The 18,533-nt window shown below is 39.4% G+C and overlaps 2 protein-coding genes across 3 annotated transcripts in view; one reads left to right on the top strand and one right to left on the bottom strand.

Annotated features, from left to right (window-relative positions):
- PTGR1 (prostaglandin reductase 1) overlaps window positions 1-18,533 on the bottom strand; it is a 67,629-nt gene that overhangs the window by 41,383 nt on the left and 7,713 nt on the right.
- DNAJC25 (DnaJ heat shock protein family (Hsp40) member C25) lies at window positions 184-17,158 on the top strand. 2 transcript variants are annotated; one of them, XM_007112041.4, is made up of 4 exons: window positions 184-569; window positions 13,148-13,300; window positions 15,106-15,576; window positions 16,735-17,158. In XM_007112041.4, the coding sequence occupies exons 1-4, from the start codon at window positions 237-239 to the stop codon at window positions 16,855-16,857; spliced, it is 1,080 nt and encodes a 359-aa protein (XP_007112103.2). In that variant the 5' UTR covers window positions 184-236; the 3' UTR covers window positions 16,858-17,158. The 2 variants fall into 2 exon arrangements, with proteins under 2 accessions (XP_007112103.2, XP_028349449.1); XM_028493648.2 differs by having other exon boundaries at window positions 193-569; window positions 13,148-13,270.

Raw genomic sequence — 18,533 nt, 5'->3', positions numbered from 1 at the left:
AATCCTCTGGCCGCTGAGACTAGGAACGCGTTCACAGACACAGCGGAAGCAGCCGGGCGGCTGAAGCGTCCTGCTCCCCTAGCAACGGTCGTGACGGAAGTGGTTGAAGCAGCCGCGCCCGGTGCGCCTGCGCGGAGGCGCCGCGTGCTGACGTGGATCTGGGTCCAGCAGCCCAGACGGGCGCGCGGTGGAGTGCCGAGGTGCGGCTGGGCTAGTGGAGCCGTGGCCCAGCCGGGATGGCGACGCCGATCGCTCCGCGCCGGGGAGCCGGCGCTACCGGCCGGCGCTGGTTGGTGCTGCTGCCGCCCCTGCTGCTGGCGGTGCTGCTGCCGCGGCCCGCGGCGGCCCTGGTGGAAGGGCTCTACTGCGGCACGCGGGACTGCTACGAGGTGCTGGGGGTGAGCCGCACGGCGGGCAAGGCGGAGATCGCGCGGGCCTACCGCCAGCTGGCTCGGCGCTACCACCCCGACCGCTACCGGCCCGAGCCCGGCGACGAGGGCCCCGGACGGACGCCGCAGAGCGCTGAGGAGGCCTTCCTGCTGGTGGCCACCGCCTACGAGACTCTTAAGGTAAGCCTGGGGGCGCGGATGGGCTGCGAGGACCCGCTGGCGAAGCGAGCGGCGTGGCCTCTTCGGCCCCTGGCCCGTGGAGCAAGGCTCCTTGTGACTCCGGCGCCGGGCGCGACCACCGCCACCACCCTTCGGATGCTCGCGCTTCCCCACGTGAGAGAGCGCCTACGGCCCACTGACAAAGATGGGAACCCCCTCGGTCTTGGAGGGCAGCCAGCCCCCTCCTTTTTGTTACAGTCTTTTTTATGCAAAGCTTTGGGCTTCTTACGATTTAGTGAAAATGTTTTAATAACGTGCAGCTCACTCTCGGAAGGCAGGGTGATTATTATTACCAAGATCTGTGATAGAACACAGGAAAGGGCTCCAGGGACAGTGAGATCGCCCGAATTTGAGTTGACAGAAACTTGGTTTCTGGGGATGGTATTAATTGTGACATTTAGCTTGACATTTAGTTTAAGGATGTAGAAAAATACTAAGAAGAACACCGGATGTTTGACTCCGGCTCTGAACACCCCTGTATGACCTTGGATAGTGACTTAATAGGTCAGAGTACCTGTTTCTTCATAGGCACAATTAAGGCCATGATGCCTGCTCCACGGGTTGTTATGAGGTTAAATGATAAATGAGAAACCCCCTATACAGGACCTGCAAATAGATGCTTAATGACTTGGGTTTCAAGACTGAGAATTTCTAGTAGGAAATATTTTGTGAGTATATGTGTAGTCATTTGACAAAGGTTTTATTGAGTCTTGTGGGGATGGGGAGATTTAGCCTGATCCTGTTTTCTTCTACTGCTGGGAAAAGTAAACCATAAGAAATCACTAAGTACAAATCATATTTGGTGGAAGTGTTACTGCTTCAAGGGCCCCATCATGCTAATGCAACAGCAGTTGCAGTTGTAGGGTACTTTTTTCTAGCTTTTTTTTTTCTTTTCTTTTTGAGGCAGAGTTTTCCGTGTTGCTGTATCGTCTGCTTTTAGTGACTACTTTGAGTGGGTATGCTATAATTTAACCATGGATTATTTTTCCAGGTTAGATTTCCAGAGCTGAAAATACTGAGTCAAGGAGTTAATGGCTTACTTTCCAGAGCAGTTTGGATAATATGGAGTCATAAAATTCACTAAATTCTCACCAGCATTGGTGAGACTGTAATTTTTATTGGCAGTTAACTGAGGAATGGGGGGTTTGGGAAAGTGCTGAGGCCAGAGGGCTTGGTTGCCTATTATTTGGGATAGAGAGTGATTGAGGGAAGACTTCAGAAAGATGGGAAAGAACTTCATTCAAGGCAGCCCAGCATCTGAAGCTCCAGTCTGCTTTTCTGCAGTGAGGAAAGATAGTGGTCCAGACGAGCATCCAGAAGGCCTGCCACTGGCCCTCCAAAGCCCTCGTGGCACAAAAGGGAGCGCTGGGCAGGTGGAGAACTTCCAGAAGAGAGGCAGCAGAAACAGTGGCGACTGTTCCCTTCTGCTGGGGTTGGAGATGGGGAGATTTGGCATGAACATGGTGAGCATGATAATAAGAACTTTGAAAAAAAGTGCCAAGAAATAGAGACTACAGAAAATCTGGCTGGGAGGAATCCCAGGACTCTAAATACTCTTGCCATTTTCTCGAAGAGACAAATTCAGAGGCTGATCTGGCTGTAACGGTTGCCTCTAAATGCTGCTACGAGTTTAGCACTGATTTGTCAGCTAATAAAAAGCTCAATAAAATAATGTGTCCACTCAAGAACAAGGAACTTTGAGGCAGTTAAAAACTAGTATGTCTGGAGAAAGTAACACTTTTGATTGGGACAGGTTTGTGGTAGCTGCAAATGCCTCCAAACAGGAAACTAGAATTGGAGTTGCACTGATGGAGGGTGGGAGAGAATGTTCTATAGCTTCCCCAACCCCACTCATTATTACTGCAGGAGAACAGAAATTATCTGTCAGAGAAAAGGGGTGTCTGGGCTTGGTTTGGACCCATGGAAATCAGACTTAGTTGGGCTCTATGAAAACTCCCATGTTAAATTTATAGAGACAGATAGGGATTCCACTTCCAAGTGGAACACCTTCAGAAACTTTTTAAAAAACTTCATTGCAGATACTCTCTCCTGGAATAAGGAAGAGGACTTTGACTTGCCATGTGTGGAAGAAGTTATTAAAAACAAACAGGGTGGTCTGATTTTATTGCTGTCATAATGGAGAATTGTGAGAAGGTTGCCAGAAGATATCATTTCTGGGTAATGCAGAGATCTGATAAACTGGGGTCATCCCCTTGAGGCAACAGGGATGTAACCACTGTTTTGCTTGGATTATATCCACAGACTGGAAAGAGGGCTTGTGAGGGATAAGAGGTCCACCTGGACTTTACTACGAGCAGGTCAGATAGAATAGTGGGAGAAGCCGATAAGTTCCCGTGGCTCTGGAATGAAGACGAGCCGCAGAAGCCTACCTGAAATTCCATATATCATCTCATGAGGGCAGCAACTGCAGAGCTGGGACCACATTTCATTTCTATTTGCTCTTTTTGTTATACGCTATATATTTCTCCATAAAGAATAGTAATAAACCCTGTGAGAGCTGAAAAGGAGGGAGGAACTTGGAAGACTGTGTCCTCCTTCACAGCCATGTTCAGTTATTGCTGGCATATGGAGGGAAAAGTTGATTCTATATTTGCTTTGTAGAATGCCCAGGTAGATTCCATCTCTGGAACGGTGTATCTAACAGAAATTGTTTCTTTTGTGAAATCTGAAATAAATTAGCTGTAAACTCATTGGAGCCAGGAGCTTTTTTTCTCTCCCCATAATTTTTTTTTTTCTTTTTGCGGTATGCGGGCCTCTCACTGTTGTGGCCTCTCACGTTGAGGACCACAGGCTCCTGACGCGCAGGCTCAGCGGCCATGGCTCATGGGCTCAGCCGCTCCGCGGCATGTGGGATCTTCCCGGACCGGGGCACGAACCCATGTCCCCTGCATCGGCAGGCGGACTCTCAACCACTGTGCCACCAGGGAAGCCCTCTCCCCATAATTTTTTGATAACCTTCTTAATTTCTTATTCTTGGTCTGTTCAAGTCTCTTAGCATTTTTAACATGTATGATATAAAAAGCTATATTATATCCTCATTATAATCTTACAGTGGTGTTCCATCAAAGCTTATAACAACCAAGCATCTCTGAATAACCAAAATGAGAATTATATTTGTGTAAGATATAGTGGATTTATGACTCTGAAGTCGTCTTGGTTAAATAAATGCCTCTTTGAGAGTTTTTTTAGATGAAAATTGTTAAAAACTAAGGAAACTAACATGACTTAAATGTAGTTGGTCAGACAAGGAGATATTATCACAGTTGGTCATTGTTTTCATAGCAACAGAGATTCTACCTGTGAATAGAGATTGAGAAAAACCAGAAAAAGAAGGATGGGTAATAATGGAAGGCAAAGGAACTTGTCAGATGCTCTTACCAAGTCATGCTTAGTTCATGTTCTCAAATAACTTAAACCTCTAGATCTCAGCAGGACTTGAAACCATTATGATTTCACACACTGCTTTATATTTGTTTCATAATGTGAGGTAAGACGGTGAAATAACTATTTAGTGTGTTTGACTACTGGGGATTCAGGGACACATGGACTTTGGAAGTTAAGTAAACAGACTCTCACTCGCTGTGTGAACATTGGATCTTTTTATGTGGATATAGCACTTATCACACTGCACTGTAAATCCTGAGTAGCCCTTCTCCCCTCTCCACTAAACTTCATTTTTGCATGTATATCCATGGCACCTAGCACAGTGTCTGGCACATAGATAATGAATGCTTGTAAAATAAAAACTCCTGTCTGGAGATAGATTCAGATAGGATGGAAATCGAAAGTGGATTTATGGCGTTTTGACATTGTTATGTGAAGCCTACTTTGGCATTTTACCCCAAATTAATTGTAGTTTTAAAGAGTGGTACAGATAAAGTAGATTGGATGGGTATGAATGAAAAATTCCTGCATGAGAGAAAAATTATACTTCCGTTTTTAAGGAGAAATTATTTTCCCAGGGTTTTTGAGAACATTAATTATTTTTGATATAGATATGAACTGGATGAATTAGGTAAAATGAGAAGGATGGCACAGAAATAAGCAGATGAGGGAATAGGTGGTAAGGATGCACTTAGAAAAACTGTAATTGGTAGAAAATGGTAGAGTTTGACAGCATTTTGCAAGATCATGAGAGAAGAACGTAGAAAAGGTCTTGGAGGTATTGCCGGCGTGCAGGTTATCTGGTAAATTGACAGGAGGTGTAGAGACAGCCTTGTCTTGGCAGGGAAGTCACAGGAACACGTCAGTTTCTTTTTGCCAGTCTGGTTGATGTGGCAGGGCTTTAGCACTTAAGAATGATTTGACAAAAAGGGGATTATGAACTTCCTGCCCTGTTATGGTTACTGTTTATTGTTCTCCCTTTGTATATTCGCTTAACTCTTTCTCTAACTGGTACTGACATAGGTGCTGGGGGAGGAGACCATAACAATGAAAAAGGCACAGTTCCTGCCTTTAAGCTTTTAATATAAGAAGGATACAGATACTTATTGTTTGGTTATTATTTATCTAAGTTATATAATGAAAACGTGTAGGTTATATTGCAGCACTGAGAGAACACAATTATTTCTTCTCGGGATTGGAGAAGAATGTACTCTTTGATCTGGATCTAGAACAGTCACCAAGGTTGACTGTGGAGGGGACATTTCTGGTAGAGAAGAGTCTTGATCCACGAAAACATGGAGTCATGAGTGTGCAAGGCTAGTTCCAGGAATGAGATGTAGGATCACTTTTATTATGCTTTTCCCAGGGACTCTTCATTTTGGAGGAAAAAAATTAACTGCACTTATTGGTATTACTATTTTTCTTTTCCAGCATCGATCCAGATTTTAATCAGTCATTCATAATAATTGGGTATTCATAAAACTAATAGAAATGATGTAAATTTCTATTACAGTTGTGATGCTGATATACAGCCAAGTTAAGTAAGCTTGATGGCAGATAATTTTCATTTCACATGCCAACTGTAATTGGTCTCGACTCCATGAAATACTTGTACATTTGGGGGCCTTGTCTGGGTTTAGTGGAAAAGATGACATGTTAAACTGTTCTCCCATGGGCCCAGAAGAAGGGTGTGGTACCTTATGTGCCACATTTGCTATTTCTGCTGTGAACCCATAAGTGTTGTTTATTTTTTACTCATCCCTTAATTTCACCTCTTTTTCCCTACTTATGGCCAAGGTTGATTATACACCAGATGTGTTTAAATCTAGTGCTGTGACTACCTGACACATGATGGTATCAACAACCCATCAGAGCTTTTTTGAGTAACACAAAAACTACTGAGTTGATATAATTCTAGCCAAAAACTAAGCACTTGACGTTTTAATTTTGCTTGTGCAAATTTATCATGCGTAAACAGAATATTTTGAGATAGTCACAGCACAAAGACCCTTACTGTATTTTTAGAGACTGTAGGAGATCTACTATTTCTAGGTTAGAAGCCTGTCAGGTGAATGGTAGGGAGAATGTTTCAGGAGACTGGAAATAGTTTGGGATCGACCCTTTAAGCTGTGTCCAGGCATGTGAACCTTATGTATTGAAGCGTTACCAGAGGTTTTAAAGTGCATAAGTAACACAATCTGATGTTTGTTTCAGATCGGAAGTTCTGGGAACAATATGGAAGATGGGTTGGGGGAAGGCAGGAAGGTATTCTTGGCTGAACTCATTTTATTTGTCTTAGTCTTCTGGAATCTCATTATTCCTCTTTGGTAACTTAAGAATCTCTTATTTGGTTCATTTCTCATTCCTTAATTTTGCTTCTTTTAAAGCTCCAGTCACATTTTTCTTCTTTCTTCATTGTTGGCTATCCTTACTTCCTTGTCCCCCTTTCATTTCAACTGTCATAGACTGACATGTGCATCAGCACACGTTCTGGAGCTGTTCTTCCTAAGATGAATAGTGATGCTCTAAGCATCAGATCAGAGGGCTGCTCTTCCTTTTGGAACTATTTGTGGCATTTGATGTTGACCATGTAGTTCTTTAAGCTGTTCTCCCTTGACTCCCTTCATGTAATTCTCTCCCCTTTCTCCAAGCTTTCTAGCCATTTCTTTTAGTCTGTATTTCTTTTCCTCTGCCTTCACCTTAAACATTGCATTTCCTTAGAGTCCTGTGCTTTGGGTACTCTTTTCTTTTTATTTTCTAAGCTCGTCCTGATGAAACTCAACTACATCCTTGATAACCCTGAAATCCGTGTATTCTCTAGGTTCATATTTTTCAATTGTCTCTCATTTGTAGCACAGGTACCCAAAATTATACATGAAACTAATCCTGTTTTCTTTGTTAAAGCATAAATTTTAAAAGAGGTTGACTCTTACACAAATACAAAATGAACATGTGTCAAAGATTTTATTTAACTCATTAATTAATGAGGGAACCAGTAAGATATTAAAACTGGTTCAAAAGAGAAAAAGTGCCACACAGTTTATAGTCAAGACAAGGAGTGCTGAAATGCCTGTAATACTGGTCAATATGATAAGGCAGTTATCAGTTGCCTTAATTCCACTGGTCACAATTTGTCTTTTTTGTGAATAAGAATTATTTGCATTACTTCCAGTTTTCCACAAGTTACTTCTTTCTCTACAAAGTTAAAATATACTTTTCAAAGACAAATAAAGGCACACCCCTCCTTCAGGAATAGATAATCCTTGGAGGCTCCAGGCATTGAAAAGCTATCCAGTTATTTTCTTTCCTCCCTATTTCAGAATCTTCCACAATTTTCCCCTGCATCATCTCCACACTTGCTGTCCTCTTCCTTTATTCTTAGAATAACATGGTTCACATAGTGACTGTAATTAGAAACATCACTATCATGCTCAACATGATTGATTCCTGTACCCTTTTAATCACTAAGTCCTATTTGTTCTACTTCTTAGTCTCTAAAATCTGTTTCTCCCTCATTCCTTTCTTTACAATACTATCAGAGTTATCGTCCAAAAATATATACTTCTACTCAATGCTATTTATTTTTCTCATACTTGAAAACATTTTATGTTTGAATAGCACAGACAGTAACACCCTAACACTTTAGCATGGCATATAAGATCCCCTGTGGTTCTTATCCAAACCTATCTTCCTGGCCACATTTACTACTCCTTTCTTCCCTAAACTTCCCCAGTGCTTAAGCTTCACTGAATCTGTTCTATACACTGATGCTTCTGTACCTTAACACTTGCTGTTCCCCTTCCCTGGAACAAATTTTACCACATCTTACTTGCTTTTCAGGACCTAGCACTCATTTCCGTCTTCTGTGAATCCCACTACCAGTGGTCTCAGGCAGAGTTAGTCTTTAGTACATTGAATTGTGCTCTTCTTGCTTGCTAGATTCTTCTTGTAGATGGGAGAGTTATTGAGGCCAGGTCCTTAATTTATTTATTTTTATCCTCCTTTGTGCTCAGCACATGGCTTAAGGCCCTGCATAACTATTTTCTGAACTGAAAATAACTAAGGTTTTTTAAAGCTCAGGTAACCAAGTAGATGGTGATACCGTTAACGGAGACACAGGAGCAGATTTGGGTTTTGAGCATGTTGAATTTGAGATATTTATGTTACATTTAGGAAATGTTCAGGAGGTATCTGAAAATAGTAGGAGCAGGGAAAACAGATCTCAGTGTCACTCGTATATGATACATAGGTGATACTGCAAATGATGGAAGTTGCTATGACCACATGTAGACTGAGAAGAGAAGACGTAGAAGATAGTTGCACGAGTGGCTGGTGGGTAGGGAACAGGAAGAGAAATGAAAACTCAGAGCAGTTAACTTTCTTCCTCTTTAGTAGGGTGTAATGGCCTGGAAAAAAATTTAGGGGAACAGTTGTTATTTTTTTTAAAGGATCATTTGTATGTGTATTTCTCTTAAAAACAGGATGACTATATATATTTAAGAATGAACAAACTATTACTATATTTTCATATATTATTGATTCTTGGCCTTTGCCATCCTAAATGGTTTCTATTATTTGTATAATAGAAGATTTTTAATGTGAAACTGGCTGCAATATCTAATTATTGCAATTTATGTTTATCAAAATCAAACAATTCATTATTTCTTTCAAGGACAAGAACATAATATATTTTTGCCTCTGGGGAGGGGGGAATGATCATTTTCATAAGAGAAGGAAGGATTCAGTGCTTTCTTTGCTTGTGGGTTTCCTCTTGTTCACTTTTGATCTAGATATTGGTGGTTATGTTCCAGTCCTCCTGCATATGCCCAAGAGGATTGGGAGTGGAGTGGACACCAGCAGAAGCACCGTTTTTTCCTGTAGAGATTAGAAACAAGGAGCTTATTGCCCTGCTTGTCAAGGCTCAGGACAGAGAGGAGGAAGAAACAAGTATAAAGGTTTTGGTTTTGGAAAGAAGTTGGAATCTCCTGACCCTGGGACCTTAAGATCCACAAAATTGCTGAAAGAAAAAGTACTACCTTATTGAAAGGTAAGATATTACACTGTTTTAAGGTTTAAGCTATTTTGGCCACATTAGCATATCTTCATAAGCTATGAAATCAGGCAGTCATTTCTGCCAAGCCCAAGTTTTTGTGGCATAATCACCCGTCTCGCCTTCCTGGTGAGATGGAGACCTGTGTGGCTGGAGAGATGTCTAGAGTGAGGGAGAGCCTTTACAAAATTTCAGTTTTGAAATGATATTTATTGAATGCCAGGCACTGTGCTAGGCCTTGGATATACAGAGATTAAGGAATCACCCTACCTGCCTTCTAGAAGTTCTCATTCAAGGAAGAGAAAAAAACTGATGATTACAATGTGATAAGTGCTATAATAAATAGGTAATAAGTGTAATAATAAATAGGTAATAAGTGTAATAAGAGTGGTCTAAATCTGTATACTAATGTTTATGTTCTAAAGGATTAATAGGAGCTCATGAGGTTGGAAGAAAGGCATGGGCATTTGAGTTAAAGTGAATTATCTGTTCAGTCATAGATATAAAAGAGCATGCTGTACTTGAAGAACACACCAAATTCCAGAAATTGCTATCTGAATGTTTGCTATGGGCAAAAGAAGGGAGAGTGATAAGATGTTTCTTAAGTAGGTAAGTTTGGGTCAGTTATGGAGGCCTTGTTGCATGACAAGGAAAATTGAACTTACCTTACTAGACACGGAAGCATTGGACAGAACAAACAAAATAACTGTGAGGCTACTTTAGTCCCAAGATGGGTAGGAGAAAAAATAAATATATGGTATTAAAAATAAATATATGGTAAAAATATGTAAGAATGTACATGAAACTCTCTAATTGGGTCCCAGTCTGTCTTTTCTTTTTTGCTAATATTCCTGGTATCCTGTGTTCTTATTAGGTTGATTCTAAACTTAGTAGGCTACTGAAGAGTAGGACTTTGACTTAGATTGTTGAGAATCCCTAACTCTTCCATTTGTGCCAACCTTGAACAACCTTGTAAAGTGTATTATGCATGCCTCAGCCTAAAATCCATTTTCTTCATTCTGGAGAGAAAGCTTTAAACACATTAAAGAAAGAAGACTGTGGCTGAATAAACGCTGTAACAAGGAGATCGCAGACCACCTTGTCTCTAATCATGACCAAAACAGGGTCATGAAATTATGGTGGCCCCAAGGAAAAGAAAACCATTCTAAGAGAAGTCAGACTTGACCCTGAAACCTTTTACAGGGATGAGGTAGTTTGAGGACTCATTATAGAGGGCCCTGAAGAGACCCTACAGGCTCTGATTACAGTAGAGAGGCTAGACATAAGGTATAAATTTTGGAGTTGCTGTTACTGGAGCATTAGCTGACCATCCTGTTAAATGAAGCTCTGGACTTGATGAAGTCACAAATCTAGGGACCAGTGAGAAGATGGTGACTCTGGGGGAAGATATGGGTGAAAAGCTTGAAGAAGGATATCTGCATTCTATGGACTGTGACCTTCACTAAGATAAGAGAATAGCCACTAGACGCATGACATTCACAGAGCAGATTTCAGTGACACTCACAGATCTTGCTGTATACTTCAACCAGGAGGAGTACAGACAATCAGAATGGGCAATGGACTGTGCAGAGATAGTGATGTTGGAGGACTGTAGGAATCTCATCTCATGGGGGCAGTTAGTTTCAAAACTACTTGTAATCTAGTTGGAGCAAGGAGAAGAATCGTGTTTGAAGAAATACATTTCAAAAAGCATCTGCCAAGATTGGGAGGCTGAGTTTAAAAGGCAACGAATTCAGGCCAAAAGCAGAGCAGATCTATAAAATTAGCCCAAAGGGCAAAAAAATGGAGGGAGAATGGAAAAATTCTCAAAGGATGTCTGGAAGTACTCAGAATGAAATACATCAAGGGACATAGGCTTTAGTCTTCAGAGCTATCTGTATGACCTGTAACGTTTTACCCTCTTTAGGTTAGAAACTCTAGAATATGATGACGGCTTATAGGAGGAATAATGGACTGACAGTTGAGGCGTGTGGCACGCAGCTTGCGGGATCTCAGTTCCCCTACCAGGGATTGAACCCAGGCCATGGCAGTGAAAGGCTGGAATCCTAACCAGTAGGCCACCAGGGAACTTCCGAGAAAATCTTTTCTAATGGAAGAGAACATACAAGGAGTGAACTTGAAAATAATATCAGCCTGAGCTCAGCTTTCCTTATATAATAGATGATTCGCATATTGGCCCTCCATACAGTGCCATGGAATAGACTTTAAATATATTTACATCTAATTATACTAGATACTACTTCATCTAGGTTCAAATTCTAGTCAGAGGTAGGAAATATTTTGAATGTAATGAGTGTAAGAACTGTTACTGAGGGCTTCCCTGGTAGTACAGTGGTTGAGAATCTGCTTGCCAATGCAGGGGACACGGGTTCGAACCCTGGTCCGGGAATATCCCAAATGCCACGGAGCAACTAAGCCTGTGCACCACAACTACTGAGACTGTGAGCCACAACTACCGAAGCCTGCATGCCACAACTACTGAAGCCCGCGCACCGAGAGCCCATGCTCTGCAACAAGAGAAGCCACTGTGATGAGAAGCCTGCGCACCACAACGAAGAGTAGCCCCCGCTCGCCACAACTAGAGAAAGCCCGCTCACCATAACTAGAGAAAGCCTGCGCGCAGCAACGAAGACCCAACGAAGCCAAAAATAAAATAAATTAAAAATAAATAAATTTATTAAAAAAAACTGTTACTGAGAATGTGCTCATTCAAATTCAGAATTCTTAATAGAAAACATATAATGATATTAATGGGTACAGGAAAGATTTATCATGAGCAAACTTCTTATTTTAAATCTAAGAAACAGCATATTGGAGGACTCGGGAGGAGGCCCTGAACAGACCCCAGCGCCTCTGTGGTAACAAAGCACTAAGTGCAGATTTTGAAATGTTTCGCTAATAATCTGCAACTTTATAAATGTTGACTAATTAATTTATCATAGAAAGAAGTCATCTAGGTTAAAGAAAGATGTTTTTTCATAATGGTTTATGTTATATTCACTTATAGAGAGTAAAGAATTTGCTGTAGTTTTAGTCTTTAACATTTTTTGGAAACAAGACAAGCTGAAAAATAGGTTTCCTGTGGGATTAAAAAAAAAAAAAGCAAATCATAACCTAGTTTGGTAGCTTTTCAACCTATGTAGCTCAGTAAAAGATTGGCGTTTATACCTTTTAGATACATTAAAATGAGAGAAGGTTTTAAGAAATGCTTTATTTGTGACCATTTGAGCAGCATTTCAGAATGCTATAATTTTTTCAACATGTTTGCATGATTAAGAAAGAGCTATATATTACCTTATTTATGAACTGGGCTGTGAAAATGTGTTGTAATAGTGAAATACTACATATTTTTAACCTGTTTTTGTATAGTGTATGTCATCTGATATACAAATAACCCTGTAAAATTAGTAGGGCAGCTATTAATATCTCTAATTCCCAAGTGAAGAAGAGTGAGGCTCAGAGAGGCTAAAATTTTTGCCTAATATCACAAAGCTAGACTTTGACCATTATACTGCATCGATGTCTCAATGTTTCCTTGGGATGAGCATAATTCGATTTTGAGGGCATAGACTGGTTTTGTCTACTTTTTTGTTGTTTTAATCATTGCTTTCAAAAGAAAACCTTCTATACAAGGTTGGGAAATGATTGTGAATATATACGACAGAGATAAACATTCTTTTTTTTCTAACAACAGTTACTGAGAGTAGGTGTCAACATGCTCTTAAATTACAAGAACACGGTGACATCCTTATTAGCACCACAGCACTGGCTAAAAAGGCATGGTTCATTGCTACTGAAGTGTTTTTATTTTTTCCAGGAGGACTAATACTCCTCAAGAATTTGAGGACATTTTTTTATTATGCTTTATACCTAGTATTAAAGTCTGGAAACAAATTTGTGTGTCCCTTTGAGGAATTATGGGAAATTTTCTGATTTTGACAGTTTGTTCTTTTATTCAGATTGATTACATAATTACAGTATTCTAGATTTGACTTTAACAGATTATTAACTAAGACCATTTTATGAGCTGTCCTATGAAACTGGATATCTTGTTATTTTACAGGATGAAGAAACTCGAAAAGATTATGATTACATGCTGGATCACCCAGAAGAGTACTACAGCCATTACTACCACTACTACAGCAGGCGCTTAGCCCCTAAAGTGGATGTGAGAGTTGTGATCTTGGTCAGTGTGTGTGCTATTTCAGTGTTTCAGGTGTGTATTGATGGATGTGTGTATCTACGTGCATGTGCAGGAGTGCACATTGGCTGGTGCTAGTCATTAAAACTGAACTAGAAGTACCTTTTTGTAGAATTTTACTTCCAGGTGAGATTAATTTTTTATATTAGAAAAATATTTATTTAACCAATTGATAATATTGGAATCTTTGTTGGCAGGCAATCTAAGAAATCATGAATGTCATTATAAAACTGTCAAAAACAAACAAACAAAGAACTCAGATCTTTTTCTCATTGCCCCCTCTAGAGTATTTTCCATATAACAGCCAGAGTGAATGCCAACTAGATCATATCATTTACAGGTGACCCTTGAACAATATGGGTTGGAATTGCAGTGGTCCACTTACACACGGATTCTTTTCACTAAAAGCAGTACCGAACCGCAGGCAGTGCACCATCTGAGGTTGGCTGAATCGGAGGATAGGGAGGAGCCGTGCATACGGAGGGCCAACTATACGTTGCACTCAGATTCTGCAGAGGGTGGTGCCCCCCCCGCATTGTTCAAGGACCAAACTACTTTCATAGGACTTTTCAATGATTTCCCATTAAACTTGGGGAAAATTCCAAACTCCTTACTATGGCCTAACAAGTCCTGGCACCTACCCGCCAAATGCCAGGAGTGTAGAGCTTGCCATCATTGTAAAACAAATATGTCTCACACATTTCCACATGACAGCTAAGGGCACTCCTGCTCAGTTTGAGAACCACTGAAATAGACTAAAAGTGCTACAGTAACTTTTTATGTTGTTTTAAAATATCACAGAAATATAAGTTTAGCCTGAAATGAGTTTCCCCTACTATTATTCCTCAACCAACCACACCTATCATATCCTCCTCTAGAAGAAAAAACAAAGTGACTAGAATGAAGCAATTTGCTAGCTTCAGAATTACTTCTCCAGTTTAATTCCCAGAAATGAAATTCAATCGATATGACAAAAGAATTCCTATTGAAAACTAAAGCTGTATATTTTAAATGTATCAGGTTTTGTAGTGTTGCCTTTTCAACAGGGAGAGGAAGGGCAACTTTACTTTTCTGTTTTAGATAACGTAATACCCTAGTCACTTTTTTTTTTTTTTTTGCTATTCCTAATAGATTGCTACTATCATATTTCAGGATATTATTGGTACAACTGCTGTATTTATTCAGTAAAATAGCTGAAATGTGTGGAGGTACTATATGAGGAGTAGGACTTTTTCTGATAATAAAACCCTTTGTGGTTGAATATATTTATGAAGTGACTTAATGTCTTCCTGTCCAAATAAGTAAAGAGTTCAAACATATTTGAATCTTTCAGTTCAGAATGTGATGAGCATTACTGTGGTATGTGCAGATGGTTTAGAGTTGCCTGAGTCTATACCCAGGGATTTTTTGAAAGAAACTCCTCACTAGCTAGTTTTACCATTCGATTCTTCCTCCAGTAAGTAGACTGCAACCTTAAAAAAAAATAGAAGAGGGATTTCTTAATTGTGATCTAGGGAAGAGTCAAATGGTAACGGTGTGAAATCAACAGGTGTGATGTGATTCCACCAATCCATCCTCTGATCCTGGGTGTCTCCTGTGGAGAATCAGTGTCTTTTTGACTCAGCTCAGGGCTTATCTGACTTATCAGGCCTGGAGATCCCATGTCCACATGGGCATTATTCAACTGTATCTTTAACTTACAGAGTAAGATTTTTGAGGTCCCTGTTTTTAATCAGAATAGGTTTGGGGCTGGGGGTTGTGTTCACCAAGATGAATTTTGGTAATAAAAATGACCCAGTTTTCTTTGTTAAATATTCTAGTTTTTCAGCTGGTGGAACAGCTACAACAAGGCAATCAGCTACCTGGCCACGGTGCCCAAGTACCGTATCCAAGCCATGGAGATTGCCAAGCAGCAGGGATTGCTGAGAAAAGCCAAAGAAAAGGGCAGAAACAAAAAGTCCAAAGAGGAAATTCGTGACGAGGAGGAGAACATCATAAAGAACATTATAAAAAGTAAAATAGATATAAAGGGAGGCTATCAGAAACCCCAGTTCCGTGACCTTCTCCTGTTTCAAATTCTCTTAGCTCCCTTTCACCTGTGCTCATATATAGTCTGGTATTGCCGGTGGATCTATAATTTTAACATCAAAGGCAAAGAATATGGGGAAGAAGAAAGACTATATATCATACGTAAATCTATGAAGATGTCAAAGTCTCAGTTTGATAGTCTAGAAGATCATCAGAAAGAAACTTTTCTTAAACGGGAGCTTTGGATAAAGGAGAATTATGAGGTGAGTAATTACTGTAACCTTCCTTACCAACTTAAAACTAGGTATGTGACAAGGGATCACAGAAGTGCACTCAAATTTCTGAAATGGAAGAGTTAAATATAGAAAGACCTTACTTTTGTTGACTGTATGATTATATTTAGTAGTGGAACAGTGGGTTTTTAACCTATAATTTGTCTTTTTAAAAGATGAACTTCAAATACTTTAATTTACTAATGCTAAAAACTTAAAGTATGGTCTACTTTGTTGTGTTAAACTGTACTATGAATTTCCAGAATGGTTTGGCAAGTATGTATATTCAGCCTACTTATAAAGAACACAAAAATGGAAGGTAACATTGTAGCTCCTAAGTTATTTGATAAGTTTTCACTTAGGTAGTTGAAGCTGCCCACTATACAATAAACTCTGTCTGTCATAGATTGCTATCCTGGGCTGAATTATCACGGTATTACCTGAGGTTATCTTAGTTGTTACTTCCTGAAATTTGGAAGTAAAGTAATTTCTTTCTGAAATTTGATATGGCTGTGAAATTGGTTATGAAAACTTGTCCCTTTAGCTTCAACTGATATCCACGAAAGGTTATAGAAATGAAAGATGTTCTTTGTTCTTAACCTCTGTGGTTTATTTAACCTTCTTTGGGAACTTTAGTTAAAAATATTTTGAAAAACCAATAATTATCATTGAAGACAAAAGTAGTTGTAAGTTCAATTTGGAGACAAATGTATTTGTAAGGTCACTTTGTTCCTTGGTTAGTATCAACAAAACTGAAAGTCATCTGTTAAATTTACAGAGTACCATGTTAGAAAAATAAAGTGTTGATTCTTTAACATTGGACATTAGTTGTAGAGAGGAAATGTTTAAACCCTTTAAACTCAGCTTATATCTGATTTCAAGGAGGAAAAGAATGTATTTCCAGGTTACAGAAATCAGTGAAAAAAATTACTAGTTCTTGCACGAGTTATTCTTTTTTATTTAACATTGAACATTAAAATGCTTAACTGCTTAGTAATCTTAGGTGCATGGTCTTCAGAAGACAAACCAATACATTCATTGGAAACTTTTACCTAAAGTTATATTTGAAAAATATAAACATGCCATAAAGCTAATGACAAATGTTTCTCTTTGGATTGTCAAGTCAGTTTATGTTATTTATACTTACAGGTCTACAAACAGGAACAAGAAGAGGAACTAAAGAAAAGATTAGCAAATGACCCTAGATGGAAGAGATACAGGAGGTGGATGAAGAATGAAGGGCCCGGACGGTTAACGTTTGTGGATGACTGAAGATTGCTGGAATGCTACTATGCCAAACCTTAATTGTGATACTATTTTCATAACTGAATTATTTTAGAAATGTACTGACTGTTCCTCAGCAGTAACTAAAATTCCTCAAGTATTTGATTAAACAGAATAATGTAGAAATTTAAACTTTCCCTTTAAACTTTATACATAAGACATTTATGATTGTTCAATTTTTATAATCAATTTGTGGATTTTGTTAAAAGATTTAACATGAAGATTTATTAGTTGCCATTTAAAAATTTTATATGTTTGGTTAAAAAATTTGACATGAAAATTTATTAGATACCATTTAAAATTTTTACGTGTTAAGTGTTTATTCTTCAAAAGTGTTTCCTTATTTTGTTATAGTGCTACATTTTTCTGCTTTCGTGGCCTCTAATAGTTTCACAAAACATAAAAATTATAACAGCATTTAATTACATTTTTGAGTGTCTTTCTAGACACAGACTTCTTCAGCAAAATTATTCAACTATCATGTCATCTTTATGACAGTCATTCATTATAGGTTTGAAATATGTTCAAAAATCTCTCTCTAGGAGAGTCTTCTGCTGGACTGTCTTTATAATCTCTCCCCCCAGTCATAATATTCTTACTAAGATCAGAAACTCTCCAGGAGAGTGAATCTACCTTCATGTCCTTGTAGGATGATCTTGATTACAGTCATTATAGGACTATAACTGTATTCTCAAACATTTCTCCAGAAAGAACCTTGTAAGAAGGTCTTTTGTACCACAGTATTGTTTTACCCACCTTCAATTAAAAAAAAAAAAGAAATAGTGTCATGAAAAGTTCATATATTATGAAGTCCTTGAGTGGTGAAAAATCCATTTTATGTGAGCATATTTACATGCATATAAACCAGAAAGAAGAGGTGCATGGCTGTGTGCTGTTCTATCAAACAATGAAATGTAAATGTTTTATACGTGTGAAAGTGAAAGTAATTCACACGTAATTTGACTCAATCAAGTATGATACTGAAGCAAAGTATCGAAACACATTCATGGTAGTGAATCAATACTCCTGTTAAAAGACATATCCCAGTCCATCATATTAATAAAACGGTTGCAATGTATCACAAGTTTGTTGGTATGACATTTTAAGTCAAAGATTAACATATTGCTTTTGTATTATATAATTGTAAAAGACGTAGCATAAAAGTGTAGCATAGGGCTTCCCTGGTGGCGCAGTGGTTGGGAGTCTGCCTGCCGGTGCAGGGGACACGGGTTCGTGCCCTGGACCGGGAAGATCCCACATGCTGCAGAGCGGCTAGGCCCGCGGGCCATGGTCACTGAGCCTGCGCGTCTGGAGCCTGCGCTCCACAATGGGAGAGGCCACAACAGCGAGAGGCCCGCATACCGGAAAAAAAAAAGAAAGTGTAGCATAGTAGCTATGCAGAGTCTGTTTCTACTCAAAAGTAAACTAGTCCTTTCAAGAGCTCAGCCCAAATATGTGCCACATACAAAGATGCAGGAGGGAAGAGTTCCATCCTTGCTAATATAGCAAAAGGCCTGAGGTGGGTTATTTAACCTGTGAGTGAAGGCCTCAATTCCTCATTAGAAAATTAGGGGACCAGGACATAGAAGCAACCTAAGTGTGCATCAACAGATGAATGGATAAAGAAGATGTGGCACATATATACAATGGAATATTACTCAGCC

The sequence above is a fragment of the Physeter macrocephalus genome, chromosome 9, assembly GCF_002837175.3.
Source record: "Physeter macrocephalus isolate SW-GA chromosome 9, ASM283717v5, whole genome shotgun sequence".
NCBI classification, from domain to species: domain Eukaryota; kingdom Metazoa; phylum Chordata; class Mammalia; order Artiodactyla; family Physeteridae; genus Physeter; species Physeter macrocephalus.
This window is presented reverse-complemented; position numbering and strand designations above follow the sequence as displayed.

Excerpts from the sequence above, each read along its gene's own strand:
- DNAJC25 (XM_007112041.4), top strand. The coding sequence starts at position 237 with ATGGCGACGCCGATCGCTCCGCGCCGGGGAGCCGGCGCTACCGGCCGG. Across the intron at positions 570-13,147 it reads CCGCCTACGAGACTCTTAAG|GATGAAGAAACTCGAAAAGA; the intron begins GTAAGCCTGGGG and ends GTTATTTTACAG. Across the intron at positions 15,577-16,734 it reads GGATAAAGGAGAATTATGAG|GTCTACAAACAGGAACAAGA; the intron begins GTGAGTAATTAC and ends TTATACTTACAG.